Genomic DNA, 26,292 nt, shown 5'->3' on the forward strand with positions numbered 1-26,292 from the left:
TCCTCTGCAGATCTCTCACTGCCTTAGAAGAACTAGGTAAGATTTACTGCATGTGAGCTCTAAATGCACCAGTCATATGGAAGTTTGCTGTAGCCAGGATTAGAAGTTATTTGATTCAAAGACCTGAACTTCAAACCACTGGACCAAGCATGGTGTGGGTGCTGCCTGGTTGTTCCTGCTATTGTCTTTAGAGAAAAAGGGAGGAAGACAAAGAAAGGCACAACTAGAAAAGAGCCATACATTTCTCTGTTTTTCTCCGGTTTGATATGGTCTCTCTTTTGTATGATATTGCCATGGAACATGGACCTGAGAACACTGTTTAGCCCAGCATTTCCACAACAAAACTGCTTTCTCTGAAGGCTGAAATATGGAGAACAACAATACCAAAGTTCTCTCAATGGAGTGACTGCCTTTTGCAGAAGTGGAACAAAGTAATTCATTCCATTCACATCCTCTTCTTCACCAGGACACTCCCATTTAGCCTGCTCTGATTACAAACCAGCAATACCCATCCCCATTTCTCTTCTGGATAAGCTCTCCCTTGAATTTGACTGATTTCAGAATGTTGGATGCCAGCTTGGAAATGGAGAAAACATTCTGGAAACTGCAAAACCACTGTTCTCCCTTAACTGTTGCACACCACCTTAAAGGATTCTATGGTTCCAAAAGAATCATGCACACACAAAAGAAGTATGCAGAACAGTGGAGTAGCCCAGGTGTTAGTAAGCAGAAAGAAAATTTTCAGCATAAATCACTACTGAAAGCCAAACATTGTGTTAAACCCAATATATATGGGATTAGTTTTCCAAAAATCTATCTGATATGTAAGAAGGGCACAAACCCCTAAACATTTGGTACTAAAGGATTTAGCATGTGAACAGGAAATATTCCACACTTGCTCAGATTCCTTTCTGTGGCTGTATCCAACTCACTACAGTCAGATTCAGCCCACAGTGGAGGATAACCAGAAGGCATTTTGTCACTGGCATCCCGTGGACTCAGCACTGTGAGGCCAGAGGCGTCTTTCACAAAGGAGAACAAGCAGGTCAGTGCTGGTGCAGCACGTCCCTGGAGATGCGTCTTATCTGAACCTGTCAAGAGACAAAGCTGCCATCATCTGTCTGCCAGCACTTCCTCTGCTGTCAGCAACCTCCCAGCAGTGACCCCAGGAGCTCCTGCAAAGTCCTCTGGGAGCAAACGCGTGGCCAGCACGTGTGAGGCAGCCATGTGCTGAGGAGCAGGGGGAAAACTGCCCTTGACTGTGCTGGTCCAACCAGGTAAGAGCTGGAAATAAGATGCAGCATGGTAAAAATCTGTTCAAAGGAACAGCCAGCTTTGGGCATCCTGAACATGCTGCATACCAACTCAGGAGCTCCTCTAGACATAACTTGGCCACACCACCACCTTCCTTCCCACTGGCCAGTTCTTTCCACCTGCACTCTTCAAGGGTATGCCCGACATCATTGTGATCTAGAGCAGGTAAACTGATGCCAGAGCTATGGTTGTTCATGTAGTTTTGAGTAAAACTTTTGCAATCAGTGTGTCAAGTCATCCTTTCACAGCTCAGGAAGGCAATGGTAGCTTAGGTCAAGACAGATGCGGGCAAAAGAGAAAATGGGTCAATTAGGGGCTGAGTCACAGGCATCTTTTTGGTAATCTCGGTAATGAGCTTGGTAATGATTCTGGCTGTATTAGTGTTTAAGCCCTAGATATTATCTATGTCATAGCCTGGAGAAACTTGTATTGCTTGATTTGGTGACCACAACACCTCACACGCTGCCACCATTCACTGCAGATCAAGACAACAGTGAAATTCCATCCTCCCGCTGCGAAACAAGATCATCACTTGAAAGTAAAAGAAGGAAAGTATGAAATCTAGAATCATAGACTAAGACCACAGCTGGGTGCCAGAGCAAGGGTCACCCTGCCGGGTTATGCGTGGTTGGTGAATGCCAACACAAGTGTCTTCCCCCGGCTCCCGCATGGCTCCCGCAGGGCCAGCTCACGGGACCCATCTCTGCCCGGGCAGAGCCATGTGTGCTGTTCCAGCAGCGGAAGGTGGGAACGCGATGAGCTGCAGCCAAGCGCACAGTAACACGGGTTCCGGAGCACGCCTGCGGGGCGCTCCGGTGGACGCCGCTGGTGGGGTTCGGCCTAACGGTGCCTTGTGAACACCGTGGGAACGCGTTTCAGCGCTTCATCGCAAACCCTGCTGCCGCTCGGGCACGGGCACGGGCACGGGCACGGGCACGGGCACGGGCACGGGCACGGGCACGGGCACGGGCACGGGCACGGGCACGGGCACGACTACAGCCCGCAGCCACATCACTTGTGGGCTCACGCCGCCGGGCGCGCCCAATAGGCGATGCTCGCGGCCACGCTCACGCACCGGCTGAAGCGCTGTCCCAGAGGGCAGCTCCACCCTCCCCTGCACTCGTCATCGGCCTCACAAGTCTCGCGAGAGCAGACGGCTTCCCTCACTGGGCCACTTCCGCCCATTCCGCCAAGCCTCGCGAGATCTCACCTGCTTTACTCTGCTGAGGCATGGCGGGTATCGCGAGCGGAGGAGGGGGTGTGGGTGGAACAGTCCTAGCATATCGCGAGACTAGGCCCGGCGCCCAAGGAGGTGGGGCTCGGCGAGCAGTCTCGCGAGAGCTGGGGCCGCCCCGCCCGGGCCCGCTCCCCCCGGCCCCCGCTGCCCGCCCCTCAGCGCTAATATGGTCGCCAGCGATGGACCCTGTCAGGCCAGGTTAGTGGGAGTGCGGCCGCCCTTCGCCGTAGCGCGGTCCCCGCTCCCGGGGGACACCGCTACCCGACCCGGCGCGACCCCCGCAGCCTGGGCCGCCGCCTCGCCCCCTCTGCATCAGCTGGCGGTAGAGCGGAGCCGGCCCGGCCCGGCCTACCCCGAACACGGCCGCGGCGGCCCGAGGCTGTTCACATCCCCGGAGCACTGCCTCCTCCCTTTCTTCTCCACCCGCACGGCGCCGTTGTGTGGCTGCCCTTTGTGCGGGAGCGCTGTCGGGCCCACGGCGGGTTCCCCCCGCGCTGTTCCGGGCATCCGCTGCCCCCGCCGTTCCAGCCGCTTTGTTCTCGGCGCCGGGCCCGGCTTGGGCTGCGCGGGGCGCCTGGCCGCGCCGGTGCGCCAGTGCCGCCGGGCCTCCCGTTATTCCCAGCGGCTGTTCTTGTCCCTCTTTCGGTTCCCTCCGCCGCGAACGCTATGGCGAGCGAGGGGTGGCATCCCCGCAGTGCCGGCTCGTGGGGTGAGGCTTCATCGGTACCCACTGAGCCGGGGTCGTTGTGTGGATGACGCAGTTGTCTGTCAGCTGTCGGTGATGGAGCGTTGGCTTTGCGATGGAAGTGTAACTGTAGTGCGTTAAGATCAAAGCAAACAAAGGGCAAGTGTTGTGCTGCAAGATCCAGCGTTTGCTGGCTTTGCTCGGTGATGTCAGAGCCAACACCATTTTCCCCACTGTTTGTAATCTGTGGCTTATTTTCTTAAACTTTTACTGTGTGAAGCTCTTTAGGCCCAAGGGAGTCTATCATTGGCACTGCCCCTTTAGCTTGCCAGCAACTGAATTAAAGCGTTCTTTTTGTGAACAGCTCCTTTTAGGAAGTAATTTATTCTCTCCACCTAGTAGCTGTTATGAGGTTTATTTTTGTCTCTCATTAGCTTCTCATTAGCCTGGTGCTTGCTGCCTGGTGTTTCCTACTGTATTAAAACCTGTAGCTTTTATCTCAGTTGTTGAGGTGCATTTATCCTGTTTTGGAGATGGTAAACTAAGACAATAGAGGTCAAATGTATTCAGGCGTGTGACTGTGTTGATTGTCTGCATGACCTGTGCGTACCTGGTATTACAGATACTTTTACATTTCATCCTAGTCACCCATCTATATCATTAGGTGTTTCAATTCATTTAGAAACCTTTCCATGTTCCAGTTCCCTTACAGCCCTAGGGGCACGTTATTTTTTGTTAAAATCCAGGATAAAAAGCTGTTGTTATGAGTCCTCTACTAGTGATCAACCCTTCCATTCTTTTATGGCTGTAACTTTCTTGTTTCCCCCCTCAGGAAGCCCTTACCAGCCGGTAATTGAAGCATTAGAAAACTATCCACAGAAGAAGTTCTACAACGTCTCAAAGCTTGGAGGCGCCAAGTATGGTAATGATGCTTTCTTGCTGTCTGTAGTTGGGATGGTACCAGCAGTAAACATGCACCACATACTGCTGTGAAATGATAGGAGATGCTACCGCCATTATGTGAATTGTTAATGGGTGTATCTGAAAGCTGCTCATTTTCTGGTCCTGCTGCTTCAGGAAGTTGGTAGGGGGCAATATTTGTAGCCTTTTCTCAGTAAGGGAGAGCATAGAGGTGCTGCTGGAGTTGTCAGCAGTACTCCAGAATTACTTGTCTTTTGGAAAAAATGAAGAGACAGTACTTAAAAACTAAATACAGTTTTTGCCATCATTTCGTGCTGCTTCTTAGTTTCACCTCACCAGCGATTTCAGGTAACTGTGTTTACTTGAACATAGCTTCTAGTGCAGTTGCTGCAGAAAAGATGAGGTTTTGTGGTGTTTATACAGTTGCTTCATCTCAGTGTGTCATTAATACATAACAACATGGAGTGATAAGTGCCAAAAAGACTTTGGGTCTGTGTGTCTGGGTCCCTGTTGAAAAATACAGAGTATGTTCTTGTGTAATGGGGATGCCTGTAGATTGAGACAGCTACAGATCACTGTCAGCTTTAACAGCCTTACTCCTGCTGATAGTCGGAACATGCTTTCATTATTCTCTCCCTCTGTGTTCAAGTTAAACTCCTGAAGTACTTACTGAGGTATATATTAAAGCTATTTGGGACTTTTTCAGTTTTGTAAGGTCTGAATTCCCCTCCTGGGTTCACAGAATTTGTGATACATTTCTTAATTAAAAAATTACACTTGGAACTCGTATTTGGCAGCAGTAAGTGCTTCTCTGTTGTTTGAAGGGAAGAGACAGGAAAACTTGTGCTGGAACTTCTGTGTGACAGCCATGTGTTCTTGCACAGTTCTACTACTTGCAAAAATGAAGTTAATCTTTCCAATAATCATGCAAGTGGCTTTGCCCAGGAAGAAGCAGTAGTGTGGTGGTAACAGCACCATTCTGTTCTACAGCAGCTTTTTGAACAGCCTTGTGACAGGAGTGGAAATGTATAGAGAAGATGGAACTTTGTGCAAAGGCATGCCATACAGCTTGGAGCAGCAGCACATATTCCTGAAGAGGTTTGGAGAAGGAGCTTAAGGAACCTAATAGAGTGTCTGCCTTCCAATAGAAACTTGTGTGCAGAAGTTGGAAGCCTCATATCAACTACTATTAGCAAGCTGTTAAATAAAACATAGATACTGTGTGGAACAGCACTGATGGCAAATCCAGCATCTGGAATTGCTCACTGCATTTGTTGCTGGAATAATAATTTGGGGTTTTAGCTCTTTGTCCTTTGCCTTGAGGTTTCTGACTATAATCTGACAATAAGAGCCTGTTTAAATTAATCAGATTCTGAATGTAAAAGGTAATTGATTTACTTCCCTGTTTAATAGGGAGCATCTGATTTTCTAGTCTTGAAAATAGTATTCAGTTATGGGGAAAGTGGTAGCTAGAACAAATTCAGAATGATTTAGGGCAGAGGGGGCATCTGTAGAGCTAGTCCAGCTGCTTGCTGGTACTTGAGTGAACTTGAAGAGCCTTTCTCAACTGAGTTCTGCAAATCTGCATGGATGGCGATTCGATTCCCTTTCCTAAGCCTGTGCTTAACCACCTTCTCTGTGAACTTCTTTTTCACTTGTGTCCAGTCACAGTGTCCCTTCCTGCACCTTCTGTCTTCAGTTTTGTCCTTTCACTTTGTACTTCTGAGACGCCAGGTCAGGCCTCCCCTTCTCTGCAGCTCCTGCAGGGTTGTGGGTGACTATAGTTAGTGCACTACGGCTTTCTCTCTGGGTGAGCAAGCATAGTTCTCCCAGCTGTTCCTCTGTCAGGTACTGCAGTCCCAGAAGACCCTTCACTGGATGTGATCTGGTTACTTGAAATCTGCCTCCAGAGAGGCCCAAAACTAGGCACAGCATTGCAGACGTGAGCTTGTTAGTGCCTAATGGAGAGAGGTAGTTGCTTCTCCATGGCTGCTAAGCAGCCCTTTGGACACTTAGGTTTATCACTTGAAGGATGCACTGCATATTATTTATAATCCAAGAAAAGGCAGAATAATTGTCTCCTGGTAACTTGTTTTTTAAATCAAGTGAGTGGTGGCATTAGAGCTGATTAGATCTGGTTTTGGTAACATTCTTACATTGTTTTGGGTGATTTGTCTAAGGAGACAACAATGAGCAATATCTGAGAAAGAGACCCAAAGAGAACAGGGTCAGTAAATCCTGTATTAACAGTTTGTGGTCAAACCTGTGGGTTAGGTTGAGACCACCAAATCTTAACTTTCTTGCTAAAGCCTGAACTGAATTGTTTCACCCTCTTACAACTAGTTTTTAGTGTTTCTCACTGTTCTCAGAGTCATTTGTCTGCTTGCACGGTGCTGTGGAAAATAATGGGATTTGGGGAGAAATTACTACTGTTTTTTTTTTATTGTTGCTTGCAGTGAGTAGTAACACTGCTGCTTTTTTCTCCTCCCACTTCTTTGGTTCTCATTTCCAGTTCCCTAATATTTTTTGTGCAGAAAGCTGTTTCTAGTCAATACCTTAATCCAGATCAGTAACAAAATGAAGTTGTATTTGGTTAAATGTCATTCTTTATATTTTAAGAAATGGGTTTAATTTTAAAGCATGTGGCAGAATAGTTTCTGGTCTTAATATCACTGTTTGTTTAAAAACATAATCTGCCATGGGATGCTTTTGGCTTTATCTCAAGTAACAAAAAGGTGAAATACAGAATTGAAAAAATATTTCTTAATAATCTAACTGTTGTTGCTTTCCCTCCCCCTCTGATCCCAGCTCTAGATTCCTTTCATCCTTCTCCTGCCAGCATAGCATACCTTCTTAAATGTCACTGCCTTAACACAGGATGGTCAAGCCATTGGTATCTTCCATTCCAGTCCCATATGATAACTCAGGTTATACAATGTATGTTCCATATTGTGCAATGAAGATCAAACCCGAAGGCAGGCTCCTGGAGCTCTCATCCTTCCAGTCCCTAGCAAAGTGGAATCCTTTAGAACACTGGGATTGTAATTTTTAAAGAACTCCTGAAGCTGAAGGTGTTGCACTAACAGAGCTCCTTTCCTTTGCCCTAGATACTCTGCCTTATTCCATACGAGTGCTGTTTGAATCCAGTGTCCGTAACTGTGATGGCTTCTTAGTGAAAGAAACAGATGCTATGAACATCTTGGACTGGAAGACAAAACAGAATAATGTTGAAGTGCCCTTCTGTCCTGCCAGAGTTGTTCTTCAAGACTTTACGTAAGTGTGTGCGTGCTGGAACCACTGATGCAATCCCTGCAGCCTCACTGGGTTGTGCATACAGTTCCTTGGCTTGAAAATAAATAGTACCGAAGCATCAGTAGAAACCTGTGTGCTGCCTCTGTTACCCAGTAGGCCCCTCATGCTAATGCCGTGTGATGTAAGTACAGGAGTTCCACAGGGCATCCTGGTTTCAGCAAAGGCTGGCGAGGCTGAAGCTGTTGGCCTACAAAGAGCACTGTGTAGGATAAGAGCCAGAACACAAATCGAAGTGGTGACATTTTAGCTGCAGCCAAATGGCTGACAGTTCTCCAAAATAAATGAGATAACTGCAGATTAAATATTGCTTACTCTGCAAGTGTATGTAATCCAGTTGAAGCCATGAATAATACATAGATTTAAAAAGAAGTCTCTTAGAATATTAAGTTTCTTGGTGATTTGGGTATGGCATAGCTGAAAGGGCAGTCCTTCAGCAATTTGCAAATATTAAATTTAGGCTGGATTGCTGACTCCTAAAGAAGTGAGATAATTAAAAAAGGAACTATGGTATTACTGAAAATTAGGCAACCTCTGCTTAGCAAGCAAAGTCGGAAACATTTACATAGTACTGTGGTATATAAACATTGTCCTCAGTTTTCTACTTCAGGTACACTTTATTTGATAGGAGCAAGAGCATTTCTGTCCAGTACTATGAGTGTCATAAATGGTTTTGTAAGGAAGGTGTTAAATGTACCACATGCTCATTGTTTGCATAGCAAGGTTCTATTGAAAAGGTAGTAAAGATCTAAAAATCAGTTCTGTGTTAAAGTACCATCACACTTCAGAAGCACAGCAAGACAAGAGAGGAGTGTAATCCTCTGAGGTGTTCCTGTACTGTTGTTGGGTATGTTACATTCAAACCTGCTGTAGCTTTTTATGAACAAGTACCAACTCTTAACTGAAATGTTTCAAGTTCCTTAGAATTTAGAGATTAGAATAGGAAGGGTTTATTATTGCAGTAAACTTGGGTGGATCCAGACTTGAAGTGGAAAAAAGCTGGTGTATTTTAGTGAGTTGATGTCCCGTGTTGTTATACTATTTGTTTTTTCCATCTCTTAAGTGGAATTCCAGCAATGGTGGATTTTGCTGCCATGAGAGAAGCTGTGAGAAATGCTGGAGGAGATCCTGCAAAAGTCAATCCTGCCTGCCCAACTGATCTCACTGTTGACCACTCTCTGCAAATTGATTTCAGCAAATGGTAACATAGTGCATTTTTTTGGATGGACTATATGTGTTTGTGTGGTACTGAACTACAGAGTCACTCTGGTCTTGGTAATATCGCATTAAATCCTTTGTCCTGTGTGGATCCTTGATACTATACCTGATGGTGTCTGAAAGAGAGCTGGATGAAAATGGATGAAGTAACTCTCCTGAAGAAGAGGAGGGTGTCGACATGGGGCTGAAGCTGTTTAACAACCCAAATTCTGGGCTAAAATAACTGGTTCTGTCATGGTTTCCAGAAAATATGCCTGAAGAGAATGAGGCAGAGGGAGTTTGTCATTTTGCTTTACCCTGTTTTTACTGTTAATGTTAAATCCTTCTGCCTTGTGACTGCCTTGTCACAGCTCCAGAGAATGGTTTATAATCCTGTAGGACATACTGAAAGGCTGTCATTTCGGCCCATAGCTTAGGACTAATTTAACTTCTCTTATGGGCCTGCATTTTACCACAGATTAAAAAAGGCTGCAGATAGTTGCAGAGAGAGAAGTGTAATTGTAGGAGCCTGGAAAAGGGTCGGGACTGGAAACATGGTTTTCATTGTTCTGACAGGCAGTAATGTGATGAAAACAGCCCAGGGCTGCCTTTTGCTGGAAGCATGATAACTGCAGAAGAGGAAAAACTTGAGTTCTGCTCAGTGCTGAAGCAAACACTAAGTAACTAATGCAGCTCCCCTCCATTGTGGAGCCTTTCAGACTCATGCAGAATTGTATAAATTGCTCAAGCTCTTTGGGAATTCTAAAAGTTAAGTGGGAAAAAGCCGTGGCCAAGTGGACATGGGTGTGTGAGTAGTTTGTGTAGACCTTCCAAACACAGAGGATTTCAGTTTGGTCAGTATTGGAAGAGTGAGGAGCAAGAAGCTGCAGCTCGTTGTTGTGTTGCCTACGTGTTGTCTTTGTTTCATGCTCTGTCCACCCTTGTGTCTGGAGGGACAGCTGATTCGATTGCAATTAGGCTTGCCTAAAATTCTCAGAAGGACTAAGTGCTGGCAGAAGATCTCAACATGCTGCTTCGTAATGATAAATCCAGCCTCTGTAGTTTCCGTGTTGGAGGGCATGCAGGATCTTGGCAGCTGCTGGTCTGTGATAAGAAACCTTTTGCTACAGGATGGTTTGTGCTGCTTTTATGTGGCTTTCGTGTCCTGTTGGTCAGGGGAGGCTGGCAGACTAGGTTAGGATTTAGACAAGGCCATGTAATATCCTGCAGTTGGATAACTAGGTATCTTTTTCTTGCTACTAAAGCAGGAGCTTTAATTCTGAAGCTTTGAATTAGTGAATATTGAGAGGTAAAAAATCATTAATGTTTCACAACAAGCTTTCTTTGCTCTCATGCAAAGACTGAATATTGTACAGAGGGTAGCATGCTATATGGACTTGAGTTGTTAAACCCCAACAACTTTCCTATCTTCTGACTTGAACAGTGTATGAAATTTATCTGAGCCTTTGGGAATTTGTGTAAAAAGCCTAATTAAATCATGAAGTTCCTTTTCTTTCCTTGAGAAAGCTTTGTTTGCAGTCATTCCTCTGTGGATTTAACAGAGCATGTACAGCACTATCTTAAAAAGAAACATGTTCAGTAAGTCCACCACTTGCATGAGGCTGTACCTACCTTAAAAGTTTAAAACCCTACTTGCAAAGATCTCTGATCTGCTGTGAAGGAGTTAATCTGGTGTTAATCTTTCAGACAATCCAGTTCTGTTCACTTACTTGTTACCAGACAGTTATTTAACTGGGCTTATCCCACGTCGTTAACTTTGCAATAGAGTTGTTGTAAAATAACAACTTTGTCAGATAATATGTTGTGTTGGGAGGCTTTGCAAAAGACAAAGGAAAATAAACAAAGAAGGAAAAGGAGGAAAAATCCTGACGTCTGAACTGTTGTTGTGTTTGCTGTTGCAGCGCTATCCAGAACGCTCCGAACCCTGGAGGTGGCGATGCGCAGAAGCCGGCGGCGAAGCTGTCCCCGCTGAAGGTGCAGCCTCGGAAGGTGTCCTGCAGGGGTCAGGCCGGCTGCAGGGGGCCCTGTGGCTCTGGGGAGGCCGCTCGCAGCCCGGGCCAGTTTTCTGCACAGATCGAGAACACGCCGATCCTGTGTCCCTTCCATCTCCAGCCCCTGCCTGAGTACGAAACCTTTCTCGTAATTATTTGTACCCTTCTGTGGTGGTAACCGCTGCCTGTGACAGTTTCAGAGATGGGATTGGCTTCAAAACACCCTCCTGTATTCTCTTCGCGTGTGCTGTAGACAGGTTTCAGCATCTAGAAGCAGGTCTGATGTAGCAGATTTGAGTTAGTCTACAATCATTATCTTTTGTATTCAGGAAGGGCTTTACTAAACATGGTGCAGATGGCCAGCTCTGTGGCTCGTGGCTGTGATTTGTAAATTGAATTTGGAGCCTTCCCTTGTTTCTTTATAGGGGCAACAAAGCATTGGGGCAATCCTCTGGCTCTTACAAAGTAAACATCAATGAATAAGCATTGATTTGTTTCTAAAGGTAATTTTTAAATTGTTCTATGAGAACTTTTCAAAAGCCTCTGGCTGTTAAAGAAGACCTAAGAGCTAGAACTAGCCTGTGCATCATCCCACAGCTTCTACAGTCCGTCTGCCCTTGATGTGAAATTCATTGAACATCCTGCCTGTATGTAATGCCCCAGGGGAACTTCATCTATCTGCCTTCTTCAGGTTTCCAATAGTATTAACAGGTCATTATGTTCAATTCCATCTATGACAATTACACGTCATTATCCTCCTCTTTCAGCTGCGCCTCTTTTGTCTGCTGGCCTGCTCAGATCCCTATCTTCCTGGCTGGACAGGTGTTGCATTTAAAAACTGATCAAATCTGTATCCCACAGTGATAGGATGCTGATTGTCTTGGTGGTTTTATAGATATGCAAATACGCCTGCTCAGTACAGGTGTGGGAATGCAGTATTAGAATCTCTTCAGCAATATTGATGATTCTGGCAGCAGAGCAGCAGTGGTATTAATTAAGCTGCAGTGTGATTGATGATTGTCCCTCAGGGCTTTGCAGAGCAGGATAGCCACTAACCTTCTGTCACTGCAGAGAGGGAAGGGACAGGATGTAAAATACACCTCTAAAAAATTGAGGGCTTCCTTCCTAGCACAAAGCAAGTGTATTTCCTTCCTTGTCCACCCTCTTCAAGCAGAGGTTAGTCCTCTTAAATTGTGGATTGCTCCTTTATAATGAGTATCAGTATTGTAGTAATTAACACTAAGAAAAGACAGCTCATTCTGTGAGACTGTGCTGATGAGTACCTGTGAAGAAAAAAGTGACGTGGAGGCCAAAAATATGTGAATGGAGGATAGTTACAATTGCCCTGATGCTCTGCTCAGTTGCTAAAGGACCAGTACTGAACGCAGAGTGTGTTTTTAGATGAGTAAAGAACCAAGACCATCTTGGTTCTTTACTGAATTTTGAATTCACAACCTCTAAGACTTCAGGGAAAAAAAGAAAAGCTTCTGTGCATTGAAGTGTGTGCTTGGTAGAGATCTTTTAAAATTAGTATTTTTGAGATCAGGTACTTTAAGCAAACTATACCCAGAATAAGCACGTTCTCAAGGACAGCACAAATAGATTCAGTTATTCTTCACTGTTCAGAGAAAGGTTGCTGCAGGGAAGGAATTTTCTTTGCTCTAATAAATGACTTCAAATTGTGCTGCAGGCTTAATGTAAGTCAAACAAGCAAAACCAACACCTTGTTTGTCTGTAATTTGAAATAAATAATGACAGTGCTTGTAAATCTGATACCTTCCTAGGCCTGAGACAGTATTGAAAAATCAAGAGATGGAATTTGGCAGAAACAAAGAGAGGCTTCAGTTTTTTAAGGTATGTCTATACCTGTGGGCTTTGTATTGTGTTGTGGTTGTCTGAAGAGCTTGCTTTGTCTACCAGTGTTCATATTTAGATGATAAATGTGGTAATTTGGAAATGTCAGCCGCTCAAGTCTGAATGTAGTAAGGGAACAGAAGATTGGCTGATAACATGGCTTGTGGCTTTGAATCCAAAAACCATTATGCAGCAGCAGCTCTAAAGCAAGGTGTCTCTTAAAGGAGAAATAATCTTTCATAATTGTAACTTGAAAAAGTTTTGCCCTGATTTGGCTCTTGGCAGTGTTAATGAAGTGGGCAAAGTAGGTGTTTATGAAGCATTAATCTTTTTAATGCTTTTTCATGAGCTCCGTGCCTTAGATCCCATCAGTACTTCTGTTCCAAATCTTACTGGGGTCGGAGATGTTGAGCAGAGGCCATGTTGAGACATTGCTGCTCTCTGAGGGGGCAGCAGTGCCAGTAAACTTGCTTTTGGTGCAGGTCTTGTATGGTGAACATTGGCTTCTTTGTTGCTAGCCAGGGGTCTGCAACATGAGCATTTGATCCTCATCCTCTGATTTCACATGGTTTAGGTATCCAGTGAAATGACCTTTTCATACGGGTAGACTGGGAGGTTTCTTTTCCCTTATTAAAGAGGGAAACTGTCACACTGAATCTTGTTCTATGTTTCCATGTTAGCTGTTTTAAATTGAGCTCCCGAGTTCAAAGCACATTCCTAGTTTGCATCTTCAGTCTCATCCAGGAATGTAAAACCTGAACTAAATCCTGCAATAAATACAAGTGCCTGTGTTCTGTTGAAATACTGGTCTTAGCTGGGCTGCCGATCGTTTGTGTGAACTGGATAGTAAGAGATTTATGCAGCCCAGCTTTTGAAAGGTAGGTATGAATTATTGATTTAGTCTTCAGCGGGAAAAGAATGCTTGCTTTAGGTAATTAAGAATTTCCAAGTCAGGGGATCATGTACCTCTGTTTGACAAATGAGCAAAAGGCACTTGCATAAGTAACAAGTACTGTGTTCTTGTGTATTAGTCTTGTCTTTTCAGTTATGTTCTAAAAATTGAATATACCTTGGGAATAATGGAATTCCTTTCTTTTTTTTCCTTTTTTTTTTTTTCCTCTAATTTGGAAAAACTGCAGTGGAGTTCCAAGGTTTTCAAGAACGTTTCCATAATCCCACCTGAGACTGGAATGGCACACCAAGTTAACTTGGAATATTTGTCCAGAGTTGTTTTTGAAGTTAAAGATTTTCTATATCCCGATAGCGTGGTTGGCACAGATTCTCATACAACCATGGTAAATGGTTTGGGTATCTTGGGCTGGGGTAAGTATGCTAAGAGTAACTTGGTAGCCTTTTAAAGCATCATACGCGTTACCGAGAGAGTATTCTTCCTACTGGATGTCTCTATCTCAAACATGACAAACTCTGTCTTGAATTGTTGTTCAGAATGCTTGTTGTCTAAAAGCAATCCCAGCTAACATTTTTTCCATTAAAAACTGCTCTTTGTCAATTTAAAGAGAAAATAACCAAAATCCAATTGATAAGTAAGTGCTGTTAGTACATGCAGTAAAAATTCTGTATGGTTTCCCTTGGAAAGTTACTTTTAGATATAAAATATTCTCTGGTTGAGCGTGAAGTCTGAACTTCAGCCGTAGTCTTGCTTTGTTTTACTTTTAGTGTATAAACATTGACTAGAACTTGCACATTTCTTGCTATAGCGTGGTTGCAGATAGAATGATGCACTTGACTCATAAGAGAGAAGCAGCAGTGTTTATTGTCGCAAGCCTTTAGGATTAATAGGAAGATGTTTATTAGAGTTTTAGGACCTCAACATATTTAGTGTCAGGCTGCTTTTCATTAGTTAAGTAACTAGTGTTCCCCTTCCAGGTGTTGGGGGCATTGAAACAGAAGCAGTGATGCTGGGGATGCCGCTTACTCTCACTTTGCCTGAGGTTGTTGGGTGTGAACTGACAGGCACAGCCAGCCCGCTTGCTACGTCCATAGATATTGTTGTGAGCATTACAAAGGTAAGAGTTTGATGCCTTTTCAAACAAAGCCAAGCTTGTTGCCAATTCTGCTAGTGGTGTTTGAGAATTTAATTAAATGCTGGGGTTTTTTTTAGTATATCTTTAATTATGGCAGTGCAGACAGATAGAAATAATCTCCAACCATTTTTATGTACTAGTCCTGCAGAGTGGTGTGTTTAGGGGCTGGGGTTCCCCCCCGCCCCCATAAGGGTTTATTTACAGGCGCTCTTTCACTAAAATAATATATTAAGAAAAAAGTACATGTGCATGGTTGGGGCAGGGAAGAGGAGCCCTGTTTTCCCTTTTTCTCCTGCTGGCAGCATGTGGGCTTCTTCCCTAGCTTAAAAACTTTCCCTGGATACCCTTTTCATTCCAAAATATTCCTGCAAGGCACAAGTCCTGTCTGTGACTGTGAGCTGGTGCAACTCCAGAACCTGTTTTGTGAAGATGGGGTTTTGCCAGGGTGGTGCAGACTGCTGCTGTTTGGTAGGTGAAGAGCATCAAAGGACTGAAGAGCTGTGAATGCTTTGAAAACTCCATTCTCCTTGCTGGCATGAGGCCAGAGGAAGGGTGTATCTGCTCTCCACTAGGAAATCTGCAGGACTTGCTTGTGAATGGAGGTGTGGGGTAGATGTTTAGAACCCAGTCTGTTAAAGGGGCTTGGGTTTTGTTGGAGACTGAGCCTTAAAGTTCACTATTTAGTTTTAAATGTTCATGAGTAGCTAGTTGCAGATTGTTGCAGTGAACATTGCTTGCACTGTAGCTCTTCCCATAACAAATATCGTTGTGTCCTCTCTTAAACAGCATCTTAAGCAAGCTGATGTTGCTGGAAAATTCGTGGAGTTTTTTGGAAGCGGAGTTTCCCAGCTCTCTGTAGCAGACCGAACCACAATAGCAAATATGTGTCCTGAATATGGTGCTATTCTGAGCTTTTTCCCTGTTGATAATGTGACACTGAAGCACTTAAAGCATACAGGTAAGGTGACCTTAAAGCAGTGATTCCTTGTTTCTGTGTTTCAGATATGTGGCAATGCATTTTTTTGCTTGAAACGTCATAGTTCTTAAACAGGGATTTTCTACAGAGTTCTGACACGGATTTGTTGTCTGAAAACGTGCTGTACAGTAATAGGCTGTGTCATGGGATATACTTGGCTTAACTCTTACCCAGTAGAATCTCAGGCATCTGAGTAATACGTACCACAAATCTTGTGCCTTACAGATTTACTGCTGGCTAGTTCTGTGGCACGCTTAGCCGGTGGCGTTTGAGTCTGAGTTACAGACCTGCTTTATCAGTGCAGAAGTTTTCTAACGTGGCTTATTTTGTCTGTGTATCCCATATATTAAAGTGGGGCTGTAGTTTTTGTATGTACAGCCTTGCCCTGGGCATAGCTGGCTGCCCTTGAGGTTTGTGGCTGGTTCCTTTGTCTGACACCCAGTTTACTAACACCATGTCATTTTTCAGCATCCACAGTCTTTGTTCTGAAAAGCATGTGTAAGCCTTTAAAACAAAAGGAAATTCTCATTACAATATATGCTACAAATAGGAAGAAAGTTCTCATTTATATTTTGTAAAGTGTATGGAATAGAAGTCTTCTCACTATGAAATGAATCCCTTAACCACCTGAGAGCCCCTGCAAAATCACAATCTAAAATGGTTATGAGAACTAAGTGGAAAACCCCAATCACAACATATTGCCACATTTTCCCACATTCTTTTTCTTTCCCTCTTTCGAGAGCATTATTTCACTGACAAGCTAAACTGGAAGGATGTCAGTTCCTTACCAAACTACTGCAAAGGGAGAAAGCTGCAGGGTAACAGATGTCAAAAAGAACTCGTTCACGTCAATGAGCTTTTCTGAAACTGAAATCTGTCACTTGGAAATAGGAATTACACATTTTTAATTGCACAGCAAACACATATGTCTGCTCAGGGCAGCACAAATGCATCCTTTTGTAACGCTAGCCACTAATACTGCCTGTTGCCAGCTAAGGACGTGACCTGTATTCAACAAATAAATCTTAATGGAGAAAAGCTTTATGAACATCGGGGGCAGATCTGTAAATGCAGAACTACAACTGCTGGAGTTGGAGCAGCATATTGGTCCCTGCTATAAGAAGGAAAGTTCAGCTAATTGTGTGTAATTCTTGACTAGCTCGTGGGGTTTGCCAGTGGGTGTGGAAGTGGTGTCCTTGGAAAACAGTACTTGGGATGATTATGCTTGAAGTCCGATTTTCTGAGAATTGTTTGGTTGGTTTATTTATGTTTTGTAATGTGACTTTTCTCATGTTTGAAATAACCTTCTCAAGGTTTTGACAAGGCCAGGCTTGAGGTCATGGAAGCGTATCTTAAAGCTGTGAAGTTATTTAGGAGTGATGAGAGTTCTTCCGGAGAACCTGAGTATTCCCAGGTACGCTTGAAATGACTTGGTTTTGTATGTGGTTCTCATAATAAGTAAGTAGTGCTGCCTTAGCGAATTTGTCTCCTTCTGTAATTTTTATTGCTTTAATAAAAGCTGCATTTATAATAGTCACAATTTTGGGAAGCAAAGTATGTTGCAGGATATAGAGCTGGTGGGAGAAAGAAAGGAAGCACAATATAGTTCATGGCAACTAAGAGGTACCGAACTCCTGTCACTGCTGAGTGATGAGGTAACCTACAGATGGTGGAAAAGTTAGGGGTAGTGTTAAAACATTTTGGATAAGTAGGGTAGCCCTTTACAGTGGGTGGGCTTGAAAAGGGGAGCCCAGAGTTTTCATGTCTCAGAACAGTGAAAGTAAAAGAGATCTCTCGTTCACTGCACTGTTGGGCTGGAATTGATGCATGCTTTCTCTTTGTTTCTCTATTTTTTAGGTAGTGCAAATTAGTTTAAGTTCAATAATTCCGTATGTCAGTGGCCCCAAGAGATCCCAAGATAGAGTGACCATTAATAACATGAAAAGTGACTTCCAAGCCTGCTTAAATGAAAAGGTTTGTACAACTGATGTATTCTTCAAAAGGTACTTCCTATGACCTACGTGAATGATATCTGTTACTCAATTCCTTGCATACCAGCTGAGCTGTCCTGATGAGTAGATAAACAGCATATCCAATAATATTCTTTAGCTTGACAAGTGTCCTGAGGATAGTAGCTGGTAAATCATAGGTGTGTTTGTCAGGAACATGAACTTGGAAAAATCTTTAATTTCACTACTTAGATTGCTAAGGAGGATAAACCTTTAAGTGATAAATCAAATCATAGAATGGTTTGGGTTGGAAAGGACCTTAAGGTCATCCAGTTCCAACCCTTCTGCCATGGGGTTAATACCAAAAATAGCATAAGCTTGGGAAACATTTACTCACTTCTAGTGGTTTTTAAATGGCTTTATTTTACTTTTATTTCAAAACATTTACCATAAGGGAAGAGAAGTCATCATAGCTTAAAGGTGATGCCTAAAGACTGGCACAATTTGTAGCTAGTTGGTGTTCTGGATTCTTAACTTAGCAAATGATTTTTCCTCTTGACTTCCCCAAGGAAATATATTTACTCTGAAGGTGGTATTTTTGGTTAGGGATATGCATATGTAGCTGAGAATGCAACTAATACAGGAAAGCTTCTTCATTTTTAGTGTTTATCATGAACTTGAAGACTGACAGCAGTATTAGAAGCATACACTGTTAGACACTGTAAAAATACTTTCTGTTGGTTTGAGCACTTCTGGCTTGTAAGGAGATGTATAACACAGAATGGTCAGTTGTGCTAGGCAGAGAAATGGTAACGGATCACAGATCACAGTGTGGTTGAGGTGGAAAGGGACCTTTGGAGCATGACTGTGTGCTGAAGAGCTGTGGGTATGCAGTGTTACTGACCTAGTTTACTTTTAGTAATCATCCTCTTCCAATAAAAAATCTTAGGTGTACCTCTAATTCAGAAACAAGTGTTGTGCAGTAGACATGTACTCATCAGGGATTGTTCTTTCCTGATTAGCAAGGAATGTGTGGGATCAGCCATGCTTTGACTGGCATTTGTTTGCAATTGTTGCCAAGTTAAAGCAGTTATGAATTAAGAAGGATAAGACCACTGTCTGGATGGAGAGAGGCATGAACTGAGGGTGGCTTTTAAAATCTCTTCAGGTGGTCCCTAGTGGGACAGCTGAGTGTTATCTTAAAGTGAGGGTTCACTTGATCTCACTGCAATATCATACTTCCTGTGCTGTACTAACTGCTAATTTGTGTGTTTTTTCATCTAGTCTGGTGTTAAAGGCTTTCAGATTGCAGTTGAGAAGCAGAATGACATTGTACCTGTTCAGTATGAAGGAAATGAATACAAGCTATCTCACGGCTGCATTGTCATTGCTGCAGTAATCAGCTGTACAAACAATTGTAATCCATCTGTCATGCTTGCTGCAGGTACGTTTAATTAGTGACTGCCTGGATCCTAGTGGTGCCTCTCTGATTACACAGCCTTTACCTTCAGTTATGCAGATTCTTTGCAATGACTTGACCTAAAGGTTTGACACTAAACTTTCAGCTTTAAGCTTATTGTATATTCTGGAGGTTATGTAATGAAAGTTACTTTTCAATAATAGAATCTTGGAATTTGTGACGTAAACCAGTGTTAATGATAGTAATACAAAATATTTATGTTGGGTACTATTTCAGCAGGTCACCAGTGTCAGGGCTGGCTTCAGGTGGATGAATAATTGATGCAGGAGTTGCCTAGCAGTTGGTCTGTGCTGTAGTCACAGGTTAAGGAGTATGTGCCATACCTCTGCAAGCTGTCCGAGAACACCTACTCCTCTGTCAGACCCTGCTTGCTTATTCTGAGGCCCCCTGGGCCAAGGCAAGCTTCCCTTTGAGGCTGTGTGGCCTGCAGCAGAAGAATAATAAATGGATTTAACATTGCCAACTAGAACATGGGAAAGAGATGTTTTTCTTGCAGAAAAGAAAACGGGCATTGACATTATAGGAATGGGAACAAAAACCTGAATCATTGTTACGAATTAAACTTTATTCAGGCAAGTAGTTGCTTGAATAATAAACTGAAGGTTTACTAATCCTCTGGGGGTGTATGCTTAATTTAAGGTAGCATCATAAAGATGTTCTTTTACGGGATATACTAATATAAGCTGCTTTTTTTCTGTAGGACTCCTGGCCAAAAAAGCTGTTGAAGCTGGCCTAGTGGTTAAGCCCTACATAAGAACAAGTTTATCACCAGGCAGTGGAATGGTTACACATTACCTGAGTTCAAGTGGAGTATTGCCATACCTCAGTAAGCTTGGGTAAGTTGTGACTCCCACTTCATTTGTCACTTCAGGACAATAGCACACATGGGCCTTATACAGGCTGGTAAATATAATGGTTGTTCATTTGGGTGGCTAATTCTGAACTTACTAGGTTCTCATTTTAACTACTTGCAGGCTTAGTTATATTTTATTCCCACCTTACAATTGACTCTGTAGATGTCTACCTCCTCTGGGCTCTGTTAATTCAGTAGTGATCTACTTAACTGTAATTGTCTTACAGGAGAGAATGCACTTGTTGATGTATGTTAAAAGTGGAACCTGGATGTAAATTTATTGGGACAATCTGTATTAATCTTTTCTTAATACTGCTGCTGCCGTAGGTTGCTTGGCCTGGTTTTGATTGCTTTGTAGCAGTAACTAGAGTATGTGTATAATTCTGTAATGGTGGCTGGCTCTGTTCTGTGAGGATTGTTACTGCCTTTGCTTTGCTATTACTTATGGAACAACATCTTGAGATGTTTTATTTGACTTGATTGATGGCAAAAATGTTGCCTTGTATTCTCCTGCTTGCATCAGTGAGAAGTGGTGTCTGCTGCTCATGTCCTCAAAGGTCTTAACTGTCAGAGGAAAAAGAATCTTAATGATGGCTAATGAAAGAACAGCTGCTTTGCTAACAAACTGCTTGTAATCGTTTAATGTGCTACTTGATTGTTCTTCTCCAACGTAGGTTTGAGGTTGTTGGTTATGGGTGTTCGACTTGTGTTGGAAACACTGCCCCCTTACCAGAAGCCATCAGGAATGCAATCAAGCAGGTAAAGGCTTGATGAGTACAGAAATGCAGTTCTCACTGAGTGCAAAATATACTTTATTGTTGGTTTGGACTTTTTGTGACATTTTAGCACATCTGCATGTCAGAGACCATTGATCATTGCTATGTAAAATAAATGTAATAGTATTTGTAGCATACAGATGTACATTACAAGATAAATGCATAGGATTAATCTTATGGAGGAAGCAATATGTAGAATTTGTTTTGTAAATGGGTTTTAAAGATCTGTGTGTGTAAGTGATTTTAACCAGCAGTGCCTAAACAGCTGCAGCATCCTTCTACTGTGAAGAAGGAAAGAAGAACACAAGAAATAAAAGGGAGGGGAGGAGTTCAGTAAAGTGTCTGGAGAACACATCTGAGGGTCAAGAGTGAAAAAGGAAGGAGGAAGGGTGGTGGGAGAGCAAAATGCCTTTCAATTGAAGTGTTAGAATAAATAGTTGAAGTGGAATGGTAAAAGCACATTTGACTTAGTCAACCAAAAATAACATAAGCTGTTGAAGTACTGCAAAGTCCTGTAGAAAACCAACCATGGTTCTACCTTTCAGGGGGATATAATTGCCTGCGGAGTGTTGTCTGGAACAAAGAACTTTGAAGGGCGTCTCTGTGACTGTGTCCGTGCCAACTACCTTGCTTCTCCACCACTAGTAGTTGCTTATGCTATTGCAGGCACAGTCAGAATAGACTTTGAAACTGAGCCTTTGGGTAAGTATTTCCTTACATCTTCTATTTCTGCATCTAATGTATGTGTAGAAGAGATTTCTGCATCTAATGCATATGCAGAAGAGGTTCCTTCACGTGCATTTCGGCATGAAGAGTAAGCACAGTCGTGTTTGGTGTTGCTCGTAGCTAAAGCAAAGCATCCACTTAACTGATGGAATTCTTCACGTATCTGGTACCATCTCTGAATACCTGAATATGGACATACTTGTATTCTAATAGAAATATGAAGTCTAATGTTCTACGCAATTACTGTTCTGTTAAATCTTCCATAGGCACTGGCTTCAATGGCGAAAACATTTACTTACGAGATATTTGGCCCACCAGGAAAGAACTTCATGCTGTGGAGGAGGAATGTGTGATATCAGCCATGTTTAAGGAGTTGAAAGAGAAAATGGAGGCAAGAATGGTCTTTTGTTCTCCATAACTTAGATTGCATTTCACGTGGCTTTGTAGTATCTTCCAGCTGAATCAGATTGGTTTGTCAGTTTTTTCCTTTACTGTAAAGGAGGACTTAACTGAGATGGGTACTTGTATTAAATACTGATTCTTAAGTAATATCCACTGAGGTTAACTTGCAGTATAGGGTAGAAAGAAACCCACCAGCAAGTCTTTGGTTTCAGAATATAAAAATTATAAACCAATTTCTCTGTTCTTTTTGGTTACGTTTTTGTAGAAAGGAAACAAACGATGGAACCTGCTGGAAGCACCTGAGTCAACTCTGTTTCCCTGGGATTTAAAATCTACTTATATCAGATGTCCTTCCTTTTTTGATAAACTTGTAAGTACATTGGATCTATCCGCCAGATGATGTGCATTATAATTCAGTATCAGAATAGTTATTCCAGTAAAGCTTCACACTTAGAGTGACTAATTTGGTTGTTGTTAAAATGTCTCAGTCTTTAAATACTGCTTTGATCTCTGGAACAAGTGGAGCCTGTACTTCAGTGCCTTCATATATTGCAGATATGGATTATGCATATAAAGATCTTGCAAGAAAAATGTTTCTTACATTTTTACTATTGTCTGTCTATCCTTTCCCTCCCTCACTGGCCCCTCTCTTTTCAGGCCAAAGAACCAGTTTCACCACAACCGGTTGAAAATGCCCATGTCTTGCTCTATCTGGGAGATTCAGTAACTACAGATCACATATCCCCTGCTGGAAGCATTGCAAGGAGTAGTGCTGCTGCGAAGTATCTGACCAACAAAGGGTAAGGACTTCTCGTATTAACAGCTCTAATTATATCAGAGCACTGCTTCCCGTGCCAAATAATTGATCAGCACTGTTAGCTGACTGCATAAAGTGGGTAAGCAAAATAGTAACTGTTGCTGGTGTCTGTAAGTTTTAAAAAGAGTGAAGCCAGGTTTTCTAAATGAATGTGACTGATGCTGTAACTCACCTCTGTATCAGTGAGCATCCTGCAGCAGAAATCCCACTGAAATTCCCAAAGACACAGAACACAACATGGTGCTGAGCTGCTGCTGAACGGTTTGCAAATTATATTGTTGCTGTGTTATATTGCAAAGGTGTGTAATTATTGCAGTATCAGTGAAGCATGACAAAATAATAGCCTGTGGTGTGGACTCCTCTGTAACTACTGCATTCAGTCTGAATGAGTAGTGTAGTATGAGAAACAGAGGAAGACTTAATGGGCCTATAATCCCAGGATGGTCATTTGATTTGGGAGTAAAGCTCTCATTTCGGTACAACGCTTGTTAATAAATATGGTGGTAGAGCTAAGAGGATTAGTAAACAGGCTTGTTTCTTAGATCAGTCTCCCCATAATTCTCATGTAGTTTGTACCATCTTGCTTGTAGCACGCCATAAAAATGTCATAAATTAATATAAAATTGCAGTTTTCTTCATGGATAATGTAGCAATAGTTTACACATTTGGTTTATGATTTCTTATAATTGCATTTGCTGGACAAATAGTTCTTCATGTCTTGCATTGAAAACTTGGAGATGCTGCAATAATTATTATAAAAATCACGATATAATTGTAAACCAGCTCACCTTCAATCGATTCCCTTTTAAATGTTCTTATTATTCTAGACTCACACCTCGTGAATTCAATTCTTACGGAGCTCGAAGAGGTAATGATGCTGTGATGACAAGAGGTACCTTTGCAAATATTAAGCTTCTGAATAAGTTCATAGGAAAGCCAGCTCCCAAAACAGTTCACTTCCCATCAGGACAAACGGTAAAGATGTGTTTGTTTACAGAGTGACTCTGAACATGTGCAGCAGGTTTACAGCTCACTCACACTGTTTCACTTGCTTACTCCACAGCTAGATGTGTTTGAAGCAGCGGAGCTCTACCAGAAAGAAGGCATCCCTGTAATTATTCTAGCAGGAAAGAAGTATGGACTGGGTAGCTCAAGAGACTGGGCTGCAAAAGGGCCTTTTTTACTGGTACTGCTGGTTTGTTTGGCTTTGGGGAGTGTCTTTGTGTTACCTGGAAATATCTAAAATCACATTCTTTAGTATAAGATCACATTTTGTTTTTAAGACTTCTCAGTAATGTCTTTGCTGGAGCCCTCATAGAAGAGAATCGCTAAATCTGAATTTCCTAATTAACTTCCTGTCTTAGACTACAGACTTGGAGATAAATTATTTCTTTATCCAGTGTTGACCTCTCTTTGGTCTCACTGGGTACTACACATCCAGCTATTGGAGACTGATTTCCACTAGTACTCAGAATATTCATGTGGAGTAATGGAAGCAACTGTCTCTTGCCTGGGACCCCGCCACCTGCTAACCCCAGCATGGTCACTGTCTGTTACAGAGCTCCATCTCGTGCTCTGTAGGCCTGCTCTGGTTCATTTGCTTTCATGTAGCTGTACAGCTGACAAGTGTTACCAGCTTAAGTACAGGACTCCTACGAAGGAGTGCTTTACTGTTCAGTTTGAATTGCAAGATGTTGGACATAATGTGTATTTGAAGCTTACTTCTACATTTTGCTGACTACTGTACTGAAATACAAAATCACTTGGGTTTTTTGCAGGGTGTTAAAGCTGTCCTGGCTGAAAGCTACGAGAAGGTTCATAAAAGCCAGTTGATTGGGATTGGCATAGCTCCACTTCAGTTTCTTCCTGGGGAAAATCCAAGTACTTTGGGTCTCACTGGCAGAGAGCAGTTTTCTATATTGTTCCCTCCAGAGCTGTCACCTGGAATGACTTTGGATATTAAGGTATCTTTGCAGTATTTCTTTTATTTCCCTTTTGAATGTACTGACAATTGAAAGCACAGAAAGAAGTTAATCCTGATGATGGAAAGCAGGATAAAACCCCAAAACCTAATTTAAGCAAGCTTACAGTAATTTGCTGTGGTTATTGAAGTTTCCCAAAGTATTGCAATGTGAAATGATCGATTATTGTTCGGGGCCTTGTTTACCAAACCCTGTTAAGGTAGAATTGAGTCATGTGTCTCATTCATGCCCTTTTCAAGACGTGGGTGTGACTATTTGAGAGAGGCTTCAGCTTTCCATTCTGTGTAAGAAGACCTGTAGTAACACATACTGTGCCCATAGTAACATGCTTCGTACCATCTTAGGGAAATGGCTTTCTCCTTGTCAACAGCAGGTACATAGCATGCTCCCAGCTGGATGTGCACTATGGAGTAAAATGGGCCTTCATTCTGTTCCCAGCAGTGTCTCGGCTCTGCAGTGGCAGATAGGCAGGGTGAATTTGCCTGGGTTCATCAAAATGTGGGGTTGGGATGTGAACTGAGAAATGAGCCAAGGGAAGTGAAAGCCAAACTCTTAATTGGTCTCTCTTTTTTTTGCTTTTCTTTTGAAGACAAGCACTGGAAAAGTATTCAGCGTGGTTGCCTTGTTTGAAAACGACATGGAGATAACTTTATACAAGTATGGTGGAAGTCTAAACTTTGTGGCTCGGAGATTCTTGTAGTAGACTGACTGACTGATATGGGTACCTTGCATAACTGGTAATGCTGAAAATGCCTTGTGTGAACCCAGGAATCTGTACTGTGGAACTGCAGACAGTCCTAGTGTGCTCAAAGTTACTTCGTCCATGGATGTAAAAGATTGTGAATCATTGTTACTGCAACAAGATCCTTCCTGATTTTAAATAATATTCTAATGGTGCTATTAAACATTGCTAAAATCAACATGTGTGTTGTGGCAGAGAGCTGTAAGTATGGAGGGGATGTTTTATCAGACCATTTTGTAAATAAACGATGCAAAATCTGAACCTGATCGTGCTGAAGGTTATTATGTCAGGAGACTTTGTGCAGTTGTTTCTGCTCAGTTCTTGCACCTGTAACTCTGTGTACTGCTGTGTATTGGTTGTAGGGTAGCAGATGGTATGGAATGGTAAAGGCCACACATCACTTTATTGTCATTATTATTTATTTTGCATCCAGAGCTTAAAATAGACCCTCAGTTTTGAACTTGTTCTATAGGTTATGTGCGTGCAAAAAAAGCAGTGCACATGAGGCCTGTATTGCAGATCAGGACTTCCTTACCTTTAGTATGGGATTATATTTCATCTGAACCCCGATGCAAAACTGCTCATGCTATGAAATATTGTGTGCCTAGAAGTATGGCAAACATCTCTGCATTCAGAAATATGCTCACGGTTACTTTGCTCACACCAGTTAAGTGTAGTACCCCAGCCTTTGGGAAGCTGCAGTGTCCGATTGAAGCTTGTCCCATTTCCTTAAAGGGATGCAGTTTGTCCTTTGTGACACCAGTTGTTACTGTGCTGTCTTCAATATCATTAGACAAAGTACCTCCCCTTAGTATTTTAACTTTTAAAAATGTTTAAAAAACATTAGGGCTGTTTGAATTCTTGTGCTTTAAATACGACCCATGTCTAATAAGTTATAGTCAAGGCAGCCATTCTGCTTCATCATCTGCTGTTAGTTTACAGCTCTTCGAGCAAGCATCAAGTTCCTCTGCTGAACTCCCAGACCACTGAACAAACCTGGCTCTTGTGCCATTGC

The 26,292-nt window shown here is 42.6% G+C and overlaps 1 protein-coding gene across 3 annotated transcripts; it reads left to right on the forward strand.

The window, feature by feature from the left end:
- The first annotated feature begins 2,596 nt into the window (after positions 1-2,596).
- Positions 2,597-25,538, forward strand: IREB2 (iron responsive element binding protein 2). 3 transcript variants are annotated; one of them, XM_061347641.1, is made up of 22 exons: positions 2,597-2,749; positions 4,069-4,158; positions 7,265-7,430; positions 8,530-8,667; positions 10,586-10,807; positions 12,460-12,529; positions 13,669-13,852; positions 14,417-14,556; positions 15,361-15,532; positions 16,864-16,964; positions 17,408-17,524; positions 18,784-18,943; positions 19,680-19,815; positions 20,507-20,591; positions 21,154-21,310; positions 21,601-21,725; positions 22,002-22,106; positions 22,394-22,536; positions 23,381-23,528; positions 23,617-23,739; positions 24,332-24,517; positions 25,125-25,538. In XM_061347641.1, the coding sequence occupies exons 1-22, from the start codon at positions 2,731-2,733 to the stop codon at positions 25,233-25,235; spliced, it is 2,898 nt and encodes a 965-aa protein (XP_061203625.1). In that variant the 5' UTR covers positions 2,597-2,730; the 3' UTR covers positions 25,236-25,538. The 3 variants fall into 3 exon arrangements, with proteins under 3 accessions (XP_061203625.1, XP_061203626.1, XP_061203627.1); XM_061347642.1 differs by lacking the exon at positions 2,597-2,749 and adding an exon at positions 3,157-3,399 and having other exon boundaries at positions 4,073-4,158; XM_061347643.1 differs by lacking the exons at positions 2,597-2,749; positions 4,069-4,158; positions 7,265-7,430; positions 8,530-8,667; positions 12,460-12,529 and having other exon boundaries at positions 10,680-10,807.
- The last annotated feature ends 754 nt before the right edge of the window (positions 25,539-26,292 follow it).

The sequence above is a fragment of the Neopsephotus bourkii genome, unplaced genomic scaffold (assembly GCF_033783945.1).
Source record: "Neopsephotus bourkii isolate Nb327-2 ecotype Australia unplaced genomic scaffold, CSIRO-AGI_Nbou_v1 NB_318, whole genome shotgun sequence".
NCBI lineage: Eukaryota > Metazoa > Chordata > Aves > Psittaciformes > Psittacidae > Neopsephotus > Neopsephotus bourkii.

Bases quoted from the DNA above. Each gene is read 5' to 3' on its own strand.
- IREB2 (XM_061347641.1), top strand. The intron at 17,525-18,783 runs GTTTGTACAACT...TTTTTCATCTAG, and splicing joins AAGCCTGCTTAAATGAAAAG to TCTGGTGTTAAAGGCTTTCA. The intron at 18,944-19,679 runs GTACGTTTAATT...TTTTTTCTGTAG, and splicing joins ATCTGTCATGCTTGCTGCAG to GACTCCTGGCCAAAAAAGCT.